Below are 15,457 nucleotides of genomic sequence, written 5' to 3' on the forward strand. Positions count from 1 at the left end.
AGATCATGCATTTTAGCCATTCCTCATTTCGCTCAATTTAACACTGTCTTTGCATGGGCTGATTCTGTGAGAACAGCACCATCTACAGGCCTGGCATATGTACTACAGCGTCTCCAGCGCTTTCCAACGGCAATGTCCGTGGCTAACAACGGGGACACATATTCATGTATAAAAGACGTACAAAGGTGCATTTTGCATGATAGGTCACTTTTAAACTACTCATTTTGCAGATTGCCCCATTCCAGAATCATATATATATTATATATTTTGATTGTAATTATTGATGTGTTATCAAAGCTGGTAGAAGTGCAGCTAATGATATGACTTTGTGTGCTGCAAGATTAACCAAAGTCTAATTTAAGTGTGAAGTGTTTATATTTCACATCACTTATACCAATCTGCAAAGTAACTAAAGGTGTTTAACAAACATAGTGCAGTAAAAGTACACTATTCTCCTCTGGATTCTAGTGTAGTAGAAGTACAAAGTAGCAACATTGTATTTATCATTACTAGGTATGCATTAAATCAGCATTTTATTTTGAGTTGGCTAAAGTGCAATTCTTTTTTTAACTTTTATATAAGGTTGCAACTAGTACAATAGGATCACATGTACACCTTATATAACTACTTCTGTCTCCACAATCAAACATCTAATTTATTCAGTTATTTTAATTAAGGATAAAGAGGTCAACGAACCTCCCTTGGAGAAGCTTGAGCCGTGCAAATGTTTGTCATGTTTAAAATGTACGTTATTACTTCCTAAATATTGCCTTGATAAAGCTATAATATAGTAAAGTAAAAGTCACTGCATTTGTACAGAAGGTTTGTTCTTCTCTTTGGGACTGTAAGGAAGATTTCATTCTAACTAAACAAGAAACATAATCAAATGGAACCCTGTATCTAATTTTTTTTTTTAAACACAGATATACAGTAGATGTCAAATATTCAGGGAGATGACGGTTGTATGAAAGTCTGATTAAGTCAAATTAAAGTGTGAATTAGTTTGAAAATAAGAGCAGAAAACAACTCTTTGAATATTGTCACACATTAAAAAGAAGATTTTTGCAAAACAACCGTATTATATGTTGTAAGAAGCTTCATTTCCAGAAACAAGGGAACCATTGAAGTGAAAAGATTTGTGGGGGATTAAATTAAAACAAAACATTTTAGGGGAAGAAAATCTGTTTAGGAAATGTACTGGCCTGTACTTTGTTGTGGCATTATGAGGACAAAAGATAATAATCATATTCATTTCTCGAAAAACCGTGGCGGGTAAGTTGCAGTGATTGAAATGTTCTACACTTGGTTACCGTGGCGTCTAAACACAGATAACATCAAGATTTACCGCTTGAATATCTTCACTCAAAGGGCTTTGGCTTTTTGTCCAATGGAAGTCGAGAATTGTTTACCCCTTCAATGGTTGCTGATCCACTATAAAAACATCTTCTTTGTTTCGCTGTAAATGATCTGGAACTCAAAAGATTCAATTTATTATTTCAGCATTCGCCAAAGGAAGCCGCCAGGAGTACGCCTCCACAGACCCCAGCTTCACCATGAGGAGGAAGATGGAGCACTTGAGGGAGGAAATCGAGCAGATAGGAATCCTGCGACAGGTCAGGAGCTTAACAACTTGTTTATATCTTTGCACAAAGCGTTGAGTCACTGTGGTGAAGAAGAAGCCTGCCAGATCCTGCTTTTTTCCCCAGTGTTTATAACTTGTGTTTGCGTCCACTCAGTTTCTAAGAAAAATGAGTCACACTGCATTGTGTATCAGTCCAATCAATGACTCATCTTATTTCCTCTAGACAACAGGGCAGTCGCAAAGCTGCATGATTATCGTTGAAAGAATGCGCGTGCGCGGAAGTTGTGTGTGAAGTCTGAGAGCGTGTATCTCCCGTAGCTAACTTTTTGAGAAATCAGGTTATGATCAGATGAGCAAGTTGATCACTCAAAGTTTATAGCGAAATATGATGTGGGGAATGTAATGCCACCGAAGAAATCAAACAAAAAGGCTAAAGTGCCATTGAATGAGAGCAGCGGTCTTTCGGGAGTGAGTGACACACAAGCAGCAGAGGAGAACGCCATGGGGAGCAGGGCCTCGCAGGTGAACCACTCGGAGCAGTCGGTACTAATACGTTCCATAATAAGAGAGGAGATAGGGACTGCTTTCGAGAAATTCCAGCCGCAGCTTGATGCTTTAAAGGGAGAACTTGACTCATGTTGTCAGAACCTCGGTGATATGGAGGAGGGGATAACCGACATGGATTGTAGGGTTGCTATGCTCAAAACCGCAAATGGCAATCTAATGAAGGAAAACAAAGAGTTCAAAGACAAAATAGAGAGGATGGAGATTCAAAGCAGAAAGTTTAATCTACGTGTGATTGGACTGAAAACGGACATTGAGAAGAGCGAGGTGTTCGGAAGTGAGCTCTCATGTGAACCGGCAGTCGAGATTGCATACAGGATTGGGCAGGGGACTGATTTGAGACCCAGACCTATGATTGTCACTATGCAGAGATATCAAGCTAAGGAAGCTATCTTGAAGTTGGAAAGAAGCAAGGGAGAGATTATTTTCCGTGACATGCGAGTGAAGATATTTCCTGATATTACTCCGGATATTGCCAGGAAGAGAGCCCTATTCAATGACGTCAGGATGAAGCTGCGCAAGGCTGAGGGGAGGCATGGACTATTGTTCCCCGCAATGCTCATCGTAACCTTCAATGGACAAACCAAACTTTATCGGGACTGTAGTGAAGCAGAGCATTTCTAAAAAACAATGATAAGCCCGGTTTCAGTTCAAACCAGAAATGAAGGTGGGAAATGACTGATTGACATGACCTGATAGATGGTATGATTATACATATAGGAGAAGAAATTAATTGTATTATGAAAATGGAAATCGTTGCAGTTTTGGTGATTTCCACAATGGTTTTATTTTCTTGTAGGCCAATATTCACTGGTCTATGAGTTATCTACTCATTTATTTGAAGTTATTTACTTCATCATCTGCGAGTATGAATTTATGTTTATTAGATTTTGAATAGAGACACATTTCAACTTGTCTCTATTGTTGTTCATTCCTCCTAAAATGTAATTTTGATGTATTGATTAGATCTAGTGTTGCGAGACGTTACCATGAATCTATTTCATACTATTATTTAAAAAATGTTTGGGAGCTAACGGGAGGCTCGTCTAATTGAGCGAGTGTGTATGCACATTTATTGCAATCTATGTGCAGATAAATGTTGGGTTATGTATGTGATGGTGTGTGTGGTTGAAATTTTGTTACATGTATGTTTTAGTTCAGCTCTCATTTTGATAGGAAGTGAAAAAGAGATAACATTTAAATTGCCATCTTAATGTTGAATAAGTTACCAAGTAAAGGGTTTAAATTGGCTCATATAAATATATGTAGTCTAAGAAATAAAGTGTCTGAGATAGAGGAAAGATTATCATGTGGTATTCATTTGTTAGCAATATCTGAAACTCACTTAGATGACACATTTAATGACGCTGCTGTGGATATTGATGGATATAGAATATTTAGAAAGGACAGGAATGCATATGGAGGTGGGGTGGCAGTCTACATTCAAAAGCAAAGACCAGCTAAAGTGAGATATGATTTGATGTCTGCTGATATTGAAGTACTTTGGTTGCAAATTAATTCATCTCACTTGAAACCTTTGTTGGTAGGATGTTGTTACAGACTTCCAAATGCAAACTTAATTTATTTAGACAAATTATGTGAAATGTTAGACAAAGTTTGTGATCTTGACTGAGAGATTTATTTTATCGGAGATTTAAATATTGACTGGAATATGTTGCACTGTGCCCTTAAAAACAAGCTGCAGACAATAATTAATACATGTAACTTGGTACAAATGGTGACTAAACCTACTAGGATATGCATAAAGAAAAATGGGTCAAAAAGTGCAACTTGTATTGATCATATATTTACTAATTTTAGTCATGTATGTTCTCAGGCAATATCAATTCCAGTAGGGTGTTCTGATCATAATTTAATAATTATCGTGAGAAAGACAAAGGTGCAAAAAGCTGGACCAAAAGTAATTGTGAGGAGATCAATGAAATATTTTAGTGAAGAGTCATTTATACAGGATGTTCAAAAGATATGTTGGAAACATGTTTTTGAGAAAGTCGATCCGGATGATGCTCTTGATGTCTTTAATTTGTTATTTATGCAGGGGATTGATAAACATGCTCCACTTAGAAAACAGACTGTAAGGAACTTTAGAGCACCCTGGTTAGATGAGGAATTAAGGGATCTAATGAAACAAAGAGATGATGCAAAAAAAATGTAGCTCTCTCATCAAGTTATGAGTCAGATGGGCAAATTTATAGAAGGTTAAAGAATTATGTTACAGCATTAAATAAAAAGAAAAAACAGTTGTATTATGGAAATAAAATTAAAGAGATAAAGGATGACAAGAAAAAAATGTGGAGTTTAGTGAATGGCATGATGGGCCGTAAACCGAAATCCACCTCAACATATCTTGAGGTGGATGGGACATTTTTGACAAAACCAGTACAAATTGCTAATCATCTGAATGATTATTTTCTTGATAAAGTAAAAAATTTGAGGAGAAATATGAATCAAACTATAAATTGTAACTCCACATTTCCAATAAAGGATTTAATTATGAAAAATAAGAAGTGTACATTTAAAATAGAAAAAGTGACAATTACAGATGTTGAATGTCTACTAGGTAAATGTAATGATAAACCACCAGGACTGGATAATTTAGTTGGTACATTTCTTAGATATGTTGCTAGTTTTGTTGCAGAGCCTATCTGTCATATTATACATTTGAGTATTGATAAATGTATTTGCCCACAGGCATGGAAAATAGCAAAAATTATTCCACTTGCAAAAAATCCAGATGGACCATTTAATGGTACAAATAGCTGTCCAATAAGTTTATTACCAGCATTAGCAAAGATAATGGAGAGAATAATTTTCAATCAAATACAAAAATACTTTGAAGGTAACAAACTTAATACTGTGTATCAACATGCTTACAGACCTGGCCATTCCACATGCACCACTTTAACACAAATTACAGATGACTGGAAGGGCGAACTAGATAATAGGAAGTTAGTGGGTGCAGTACTACTCGATTTTAGTTCTGCTTTTGATGTCATTGACCATCCTTTGTTGTTACACAAGCTGGAACAATATGGTTTTAATTTTGAAACGCTGAGGTGGTTAGAAAGTTACCTGACAAATCGAAGTCAAACAGTTTTTTTTAATGGAAGTCTCTCAAAGATGAAAACAGTCACTTGTGGAGTACATCAGGGTAGTTATTCGGGACCACTTTGTGTTACAAAAAGCTAAAATTGTAATGTATGCAGATGACTCAACAATATATTATGCAGCATCAACTACAAGAGAGTTGACAAATGTTATGAATAAAGATCTACTACTGATATCAGAGTGGGTCATAAATGATAAGTTGGTACTTAATGCGGGAAAAACTAAATCGTTATTAATAGGATCAAATCATCAGTTAACAGGTGAACCAAAATTGCAACTAAATTTAAACCATATTGAAATTGAACAGGTCAAGGAGACACAATTGCTAGGTATAACCCTGGATCATAAATTATCTTGGTCTAAACAAATAGATAATGTTGTATGTAAAATGGGAAGGGGTGTGTCAGTTGTAAAAATAATTGTAAAATATTTGCCTATGGATGTCAGTAGACAAGTTTTGGATGCTTTGGTTCTGTCGCAGCTTGATTATTGTTTGGTTATGGTCTAGTGCTGCTGAAAAAGATTTAAACAAACTACAAGTAGCACAAAATAAGGCAGCACGATTTGCACTGCAGTGCTCCTACAGAACCAGAGTCACTGAAATGCTCGAGACATTGAAATGGTTAACTGTCAGACAGAGGTCAACTTATATTTTATTAAATTTTGTCAGAAAAATTACAGTGACTCAATCACCAGATATATTATCACAAAGGTTTATAGCGCAATATGCACAACATAACTATCAAACACGACATACAATTGAAGGAAGGTTTGTATTATCCAAATCTAAATCAAATATGGGACAGAAAACAGTCATGTACAGAGCCATGATCAGCTGGAACTCTTTACCGGTTCACATCATTCAGGAACATTCTCAAGTACATTTCAAAAGGTTGCTAAAAAATTATTTAAGTATTATAAAGTAAATTTGAACTGTGCCTGTGGCTATGTATGCATATATTATGATGTAAACTTATTTGTATTTACTTTTGTTTGGCCTTAGGATGGCGATAATTGGATCACCATTTTAGTTTTCACTTCATTTCAATGTAAATTGCATGCAATTATGAGCTGTTTTGTTTTGTTTTAATTTTGTTTTGTTTTAATTTTGTTGTATGTATGTTTTGAGTGTGTAAGGACCCCAGGAAGAATAGCCAATGCTCATGCTAGTGCTAATGGGGATCCTAATAAAGACATAAAGACATAAAGAATAAATGCGAATGGGGGTTTATTCACTGTGAGCACATTCTTAAAGGCCTGTTAATGAGTAACACCCTCTTCGTTGATGGTATCATCTTTTCCCCCTGGATTTAATAACTGTAAGGCCCAATTCCAAACCGATCCTTATCCACTCCAACTCCAACTCCATCACGGGTCTAACTCACAGCTAAACGAGGCTCCTTCTTTCAGGCGGAGGGTGAAAATACAGAACTTCACTCTCTCTGACATAAATAGGAACTTTTGTAAGTTTTCGTAACAACAATTTCAAATCAGCAGCACTTGGACAATAAAACTCCAAAAAACGTTTAAATCTGCTGTTTATGATCTGCTTGGTTTTTGCAACAGTCCCTCTAAATAACCAAGACTACAATCAAACGAACATACCGTTTTCTAGACTAGACACTGCTATATTATCCTTAGTAAACAAATAAAAAACAATGTAACCTTCAAGTTAACATCTGTATGACAATATTAAATCTCTCTTAATTTGCGCAGTTTACCGCTAAATCTTTGCAAGGAACTATTTGTTAACTCAATGTTCCATCCATCTTCTCCCGCTTATCCGTGGTTGGGTCGCGGAGGTAGCAGTTCCAGCAGAGAGCCCCAAACGTTCCTTTCCCTGGCCACATCAACCAGCTCTGACTGGAGAGACAGCAAACGCATTTCGTGGCATCTGCGGGCAGTGGCAAGTACTTCCGGCATCTGCCACAGAGGCCGCTACTCCGTGGTATCTGTGGCAAGTATATGCCACAGATCCCACAACTTGCCGTGGCAAGTATATGCCACAACTTATATATGCCACAACTTGCTGTGGCAAGTAAATGCCACAAGTTAAGAGTTAAGAGAAGGTTTACGGTAGCTGCCACTCGCCTTCCTTGGCAAATGCTGATATTTAAATGTCGCCGTTTTGGCATGACTTTATCGGACTGATCTGTACACAAGACTGATGATCTGTTACTGATGGTCCGATCATATTTTTCAAAAAGATTAAACATTATATGTTCTATAGATTTTACTTGGAGAACGTGGTTTGTTAAAATAAATAAACGTGCTATTGTTATGATAATACTCAAGATATATTATTAGTAAGTTGACATAAAGATCTAACATTGTTGACCAGAGGTGGGAAATAGGCTAACTTGTATACTCAAGTACTGTACTTGTGATTTAGAAATAGCCTACTTGTACTTTAGTTGAGTATGTAAATCAGGGGTGGGGAACCTCCGGCCTCCGGGCCGTATACGGCCCGCGAGACCATTTGGTACGGCCCTCGAGGTAATTATTTGTTTTACTTGCTTGTAAGCGCTTTGAGCACCAGGAAAAGCGCTTTATAAATGTAATGTATTATTATTATTATTATTATTGATATGATCATTATAGTTATAAAAAAATAAGACAATAAAGTAAACAGGTAAAACAAAGTTGTTATTAATAAAGAAGAATACAGTTTGAAAGGGGAGTGATTTGTAAAATATCCATAAAGAAAAAGAAAATCTGCTTACAGTTCTGTTTCATATGGATGTTGAGAGATGCCATAGATCTCTTCATGTTGCTCTCAAAGTGCACCAGATTGATGCTTTTAACTTAAACATTTAAAAACAAATCTTCCCGGGGAGCATGCCCCCCGGACCCCCCTAGAGGGTGTGAGGTACCCCCCCCATTTAAATCATGTCCACATGGATATGAAACTAAATACATTTGCACACATCTTGTGTCCATATCTTTCTGTTGTGGTGGTCATGCCACACCATGCACGAGCATGCATGCGCGAGTCATGGTAAGATATCTGGATTAAGAGGTTGCTTTTTCTTTGCACAACATGAAAGAAAGGCGAAATGAATGGGCTGTGATTTTAGTTTTTTTAAGCAGAGGTCAATAATTTGTACGGCCCTCGGAGGATGTTGAAAAAATGTAAATGGCCCTTGAGAGGAAAAAGGTTCCCCACCCCTGATGTAAATGGTATGTTACGTAGTAGGCTACTTACCCCACTACAATTCAGAGGTAAATTGTGTAATTGTAGCCTACTCCCCTACATTTATTTAATACGCTACCTTTAGTTACTTACTACAGATTCTGATTAATGATGATACATATAATCAAGTCTTAAATCAGACTTTATAGTTACTCCTGGAGTAAATTCACAAGATACCCTACTACAGTATACAAAGTCATTAAAACTAGCTGCACCTTTACCAGCTTTGAGAACACTTTCATGATCAATCATTATAATGAAAACATGTAATATGCACTTTAAGTATATTGTTATGCTAATCATTTAGCGTTTTTACTTGAGTAACATTTTAATCCATGACTTTTACTTGTAACAGAGTATTCCAACATTTAGGTTGGCTACTTCTACTTTTACTTCACACTAGAACCGCCAGGGGTCGCGGTATAGCCTACCTAAAACCACCAACGTGCCAAATGAACGAATGCATTGATTTTCAAGGTACAATATTATTTTATTTATCATATTAGAACACAATGAGTGTTGCCATTACTCGCCGTGGCATGTGCCTTGGCATTTGTGGCATCTCCCACAGAGGCCACTACTCTGTGGCATCTGTGGCAAGTATATGCCACAGATGCCACAACTTGCCGTGGCAAGTATATGCCACAACTTGCCGTGGCAAGTAAATGCCACAGATGCCACAACTTGCCGTGGCAAGCATATGCCACAACTTGCCGTGGCATTTGCGCATGCTGAATGGGAGTTGCCACAAGATGCCAGAGTTAAGAGAAATGTTACGGTAGCTGCCACTCGCCTTCCGTGGCAAATGCTGATATTTAAACTCGTATTTATCGTGTAAAATGTCGCTGTTTAGGCATGACTTTATCGGACTGATCTGTACACAGGACTGATGTGCGATCTCTATTTTTCAAAAAGATAATAAATTATCATTTATATTCAATTTTACTTGGAATAGCCTACTTGGTTTGCTAAAATAAACAAACGTGCTATATCTATGATAGTAGGCTAAACATAGGCCTATATTGTAATAAAAAAAGAAATATTGGCAAGTGAGCGTTGCAACGCAAGTCCTTGGCAATTGTCGCTTCTTGAGGGGAGTTTCCACTGCTTGCTACGATAACCAGGTGTATTGTTACAAGTAAAGACAAATAATTAAAAAATAAATATCTGTATTGACACAGCAACGTGTACAATGGTGTTATTAGACTTGGCTACAGACTTAGGGCAGCACCATGAGAATGATACTTAAATAAACATGAAGAATGTTCTCTTAGGCATGATACTCCAAGCAATCCTCATTTAACCGTATAAAGTTGATTTAATATGTTGAGGAAAGAGGGTTACAATGTAATATAATTACACCCTTGTAAAAACTTTTTTTGTGCATCAGTAAAAAGGTTATATGTCATGCATGCAAATATCAAATCATTGTGTTGCTAATTAACATAAACAGATTTTGATATGATACGTTGTATTTACTTTATTTATCTAAAATGTTGAAATCTTTGCGTTACAGCAGTGATAAGGGATAGGAAACATAAAATAATAATAATAAAAAGAAACAGGAAATAATTTACACATTATTAGTAGATATTTATCTACAGAGTATCTAAAGAATAAACAATATAGCCTACTGAATATGTAAGAATACACTATAATAAACCATCTTACTAAAACCAATAGAAACATATATTTGTCTTTCTTAACCCTTTCATGCATGAATTATGAAAGCCTCACTCAGGATTTTTTTACCAGGTGTTTTTATTGCTCTTGGGGCATGAAAAACAAGATTTTAACTTTAGTTTATTTTTATCTAGTTTTTTCAAATTTAGAACATTTAAAAATACATTTAAAAAAAGAATTTTAAGGATGATGTTTTATAATAATATATCTTGAGTATTATCATTAAAATAGCACGTTTATTTATTTTAACAAACCACGTTCTCCAAGTAAAATCTATAGAACATATAATGTTTAATCTTTTTGAAAAATAGAGATCGGACCATCAGTAACAGATCATCAGTCTTGTGTACAGATCAGTCCGATAAAGTCATGCCAAAACAGCGATATTTTACGCGATAAATACGGGTTTAAATATCAGCATTTGCCACGGAAGGCGAGTGGCAGCTAGCGTAAACCTTCTCTTAACTCTTAACTTGTGGCATTTACTTGCCACGGCAAGTTGTGGCATATACTTGCCACGGCAAGTTGTGGCATATACTTGCCACGGCAAGTTGTGGCATATACTTGCCACGGCAAGTTGTGGCATTTACTTGCCACGGCAAGTTGTGGCATATACTTGCCACGGCAAGTTGTGGCATATACTTGCCACGGCAAGTTGTGGCATGGTTGTGGCATATACTTGCCACGGCAAGTTGTGGCATCTGTGGCATATACTTGCCACAGATACCACGGAGTAGTGGCCTCTGTGGCAGATGCCGGAAGTACTTGCCACTGCCTGCAGATGCCACGAAATGAGCCAGGCCCTACTGTCTGACTGGGGGATCCCAAGGCGCCCCCAGGCCAGCGAAGAGATATAATCCCTCCACCTCGTCCTAGGTCTGCCCCTCGGTCTCCTCCCAGCTGGACGTGCCTGGAACCCTAGGGAGGCGCCCAGGTGGCATCCTAACTAGGTGCCCGAACCACCTCAACGGGCTCCTTTCGACGCGAAGGAGGAGCGGTTCAACTCCGAGTCCCTCCCGGATGACTGAACTTCTCACCTTATCCCTAAGGGAGACACCAGCCACCCTGCGGAGAAAACCCATCTCGGCCGCTTGTATCCGCGATCTCGTTCTTTCGGTCATGACCCATCCTTCATGACCATAGGTGAGGGTAGGAACGAAAATGGCCCGGTAGACAGAGAGCTTTGCCTTCTGGCTCAGCTCTCTTTTCGACACAACGGTGCGGTAAAGCGATTGCAGTACCGCTCCCGCTGCTCCGATTCTCCGATTCTCCGGCCCATCTCACGCTCCATTGTTCCCTCACTCGAGAACAAGACCCAGAGATACTTGAACTCCTTCACTTGGGGTAAGGACTCATTCCCTACTTGGAGCGGACAGTCTATCGGTTTCCTGCTCACATCCTAAGTCAATGTTAAATAACAGTCTACTGATCATGGACAAACAAACTCTGATAAGGAGTAGCTCAGGTTCCCTTAGGGCATGTTTTTCTGCTTATTTTCATAGTGTCAGCTGCATGTCCCACGGGCGGGTTACACGTTGAATGCTGTTCCTGGGAACCTCAGTCTTCTACAGTACTTTCCTGTAATGACAGAGTTTAAGATTTCATTTTCCAAGGAAGAAATGCAGGATGGATACCAAACAATGCAGGACTCACAATTCATTATGCCAAGTGTGAAGTTTGCACGAGTCTCATGTCACGTCCTTTTCTTCTGCAGAATACTATCAACTATCAGTTAATAATACCCTGGTCCATTACATTGAATTGGGCCTAAATTCAGATTGAATCGAAAGTAGTAGAAGTGAAATACCAGGTATGTCCACAGCATAACAAGAAAAGTGAAGGCAAACTGACATCCTAAACTCAATTGCACCAAGAGAAAAAACAGAGGTGAGAGCAGCAGCAAGTCAGAGACTGTCAGACACACCTAAGTATGTGAGAAGACTGTAGCCTGGGCATGAAACCAAAGCTTGAGGATAAGATCAAGGTAACCCAAATAGTGGGGAGTAACACAAACAGAGATGTGATATATATCAGATAATACTTTCAGGCGCTCTGTTAATTACTAGTTGCATGTAAAAAAAAAAAGAAATCTAATCTGAGTAATTTAACCGGATTACTTTCCGTTACTTTTGTGTTGCCTTCAAATCAAATCAAATCAAGTTTTATTTATATAGCACATTTTTAAACAATATTTGATCGAGCCAAAGTGCTGTACATATAATTTGTTATCAAATGCATTGCAAATAAAGAGAAAAGGAAAGAAATATCAACAAGATGTTTTTTTACTAACACAACAGAACAATGTGACCTTAGAAGAAGAAAAAAACAAGATATTTAGTATAAAAAAAAGTGTCCTCTGTTCAGAGATTTTATTTATAGGAAAACCTGTCTTTGAGTAAGCATATTCGGGCAGTAGCCTATACACCAACAATGAAACACATGAGCACATACTACAGTTTAAAAAAGCTGCTTCTGAGCTGACAGAAAATGCTCTGTTTAATATACAGTTAAATTCACATACACTAGTTTAGGAACACATGGGTTCACCTACTGATAACCCTAATTACAAAAAGAACAAATGAACCTAAGAAAGTGAAAACCATACAGCAAGCTCAAACAGTAGGCGTTTAGATTGACACTTAAAGTATTAGCCTACCGAGCAGAACAACTTACAGATAAAAGGACACATAAATCAGACTATTTTTGAGTTTTTAGTAACATTGTAATTCTGCTAGTAATCCCCAGTAATTTTCCCTTTTATTTAAAAAAATCTCAAGGTCTTCTTGTCCATGTTGGCTGACAAGTCTTGACCCTTGACATCGACCACAAAGTAAAGTCTTGACTCTTACATGGATGAACTTTCTATCTCAATAAAATCATTGTTGTTGCTGGTGAGAGATTACACAGCTTTCTATTCCCAGAGAAAAGGTCAGAAGGGGAACTGCTTTCAGAAAAGATGCAGCAGTCACAGACCAGTCTTTGTCCGTCAAAATTCCTTCAAAAATCATTTACAACAAATTCTTCAACTGCTTTGAAATCATTGTAATAATCAGTAATATATTCATCACTATTGTCGATACAAAATGAGGCTAAACAGCATCATGTGTTCCCTGCTCCCCACTGACTCCATCATGGTGACGAACACTCATTGGACTCTGCCCACTGATCTGTCGGACCTGTTCTACCCTCATGCACAAACACAAAGAGGCTTTCTGCATGTTAACGGTTCCAAATATGTATTATTTCAACACCTTCTGTGATGTGTGAAACCCTGTGGTATTTGTCTTCTTGTACTTTGTGAAACTCAATCACCAAGAACCATTCGGGCACAAAAGGCGTTGAGACACAGCTGTTTATCAAAGGGCAGCAGCAAGGTCGGGGTAAAAGAAAATACTGTAACACACAGCTTTATCTGGCACCATGCATTATGATGGCATTCTCATTTAGATGTTCAAAACATGGAAGGATGAAAGGGAAATATATATATATATATATATATATATATATATATATATATAGGGGTTGGACACAAACAGAGGGACAGAGACTATAGTTATGGTGAAGAGAAAGAGAGAAATAGAGGGGGACTTTTGTCAATCTTCAGTAAAAGTTCAAACAATGAAAACACTGTAGTGGTAGAAGGTTACTTTATAAGAACTCTTATTTATCAACATAACACTAGAAAATGACTATTACTTTATGTAAGACATGCAACAAAGTCCAGACTTAAAGCTGGGACGTTGCAGTTAGAGGCCATGTGCTGGGACCACTCATCTACTACCAAGTTAACATAAACACATATTCTCAAAGTATTTGCAGTGGTGAATATATTTGTCAACTTGCCTAAAGATGACTAATAATGACTAATAGTGCAGTGCAGGTCAGGACACTCTCTAAGCACATCAGCTGGTCCTTTTATAAAGCTAGTAATTAAATAACAGAGAGGTGTCTGAAAACATGTGAGTGAACATCTGTATATAAATACTGATGTGATGAGGTCATTGTGGATGTGTTTGCAGAACATTGAGACCAGACTGAAGGTGTTGCTCCCAGAGGATGTTGGAGCCGCTCTGATGGACGGGGTGGTCCTCTGCCATCTATCCAATCACATCTGTCCTCGGTCAGTTGCCAGCATCCATGTGCCGTCTCCCGCTGTGGTAAGCACACTGAAAGCACAAACAAGCTCTCTCACTTGACATAATTAAAGGGGCCTTATTATGCTTCTTGAGGTTTTCTCTTTCCTGGAGAGTGTTATATATTTTCAAAGGCTAAAATCCCCCCCCCCCCCCTGTGCCTGAAACACCTCCATTAGAATCCTTTGTTGACTTCAATAACATGGCATCGCTATATAAGACTCGCGCTTCGATTGGCTGGCAATCCAACACTGTACGTGATTAAGGGGCTGGACATGTCTTAGGCTGGAGCCACACAAAAACGGTAACGCAAACAAACCAAAATCGTTATCAAAAAAGTATTCCGTCCACACGCAATAGGCACAAGAAACGTGTCCTTCCACGAGATACCGCTCGACCCGCTGGAGACGCGTATATATGCCCGGCATATGCCGGGCCTGTAAGTGGCGGAAGTAGTACTGTACTTCCGCCACAAAATACACCAAAAGCAGGGTGCACTGTCCTGCGAGATACCGGGACCTGTATCGAAACACTCGGAAAACTGTTGTTGATGTTGTTGGCGAAACACATCAGCAATGACGTGCGTGACACGGGGGTGAGCAGAAGAGGTGGGGAGAGGCGGGGCTATTGCGTCATCGTTATCAGAAAATGATCGTATAGGGCGTAGACACGGAGCCCCCCAGAGCGCTTCGACCGCAGATTTACCCACCTTGGGACCCGTTATCGTTATCTGCGTTTCCCTGTCGAACCGTCTATATCAGTGGTTCCCAACCTGGGGGGCAAAGATCGCAGGGGGGGGCCGCCAGGCCTCAGATGATTATTTTACTTATAATTGTAAAGCAATACATGATTGTTACTAAAAGCCTTGTCTCTACATTACAATAAAACATAACAAATAATTGATTAATTCATTTGAATAAAAATTCAAGTTAGTAGCTATTAAAGGCATAAAAAGACAGAAATGTATAATTCTTTCTTTAATAGAAATGTTTCTTCTGCCCGTAAATTGTCCAAACCAGGCTTTTCTGGATAAGCGCATTTTTAAAACATAGTCATTTCAGTTGGATTATTTGTCACAGTTGCTCCGATCAGATCGGTCTCCTCCATTTTGTAGATTATTTACGACTTTTGAATCCACAAAAACACATCGGTAAAATCCGACTTACTTTGAGC

The 15,457-nt window shown here is 38.2% G+C and overlaps 1 protein-coding gene across 1 annotated transcript in view; it reads left to right on the forward strand.

Moving 5' to 3' along the window:
- lrch2 (leucine-rich repeats and calponin homology (CH) domain containing 2) overlaps positions 1-15,457 on the forward strand; it is a 40,050-nt gene that overhangs the window by 18,607 nt on the left and 5,986 nt on the right. The window contains 2 exon segments of the mRNA XM_079648675.1: positions 1,478-1,613; positions 14,171-14,308. Of these exon segments, the coding sequence (XP_079504801.1) occupies positions 1,478-1,613; positions 14,171-14,308 (274 nt within the window).

Source organism: Notothenia rossii, assembly GCF_949606895.1.
Source record: "Notothenia rossii genome assembly, chromosome: 9".
NCBI classification, from domain to species: domain Eukaryota; kingdom Metazoa; phylum Chordata; class Actinopteri; order Perciformes; family Nototheniidae; genus Notothenia; species Notothenia rossii.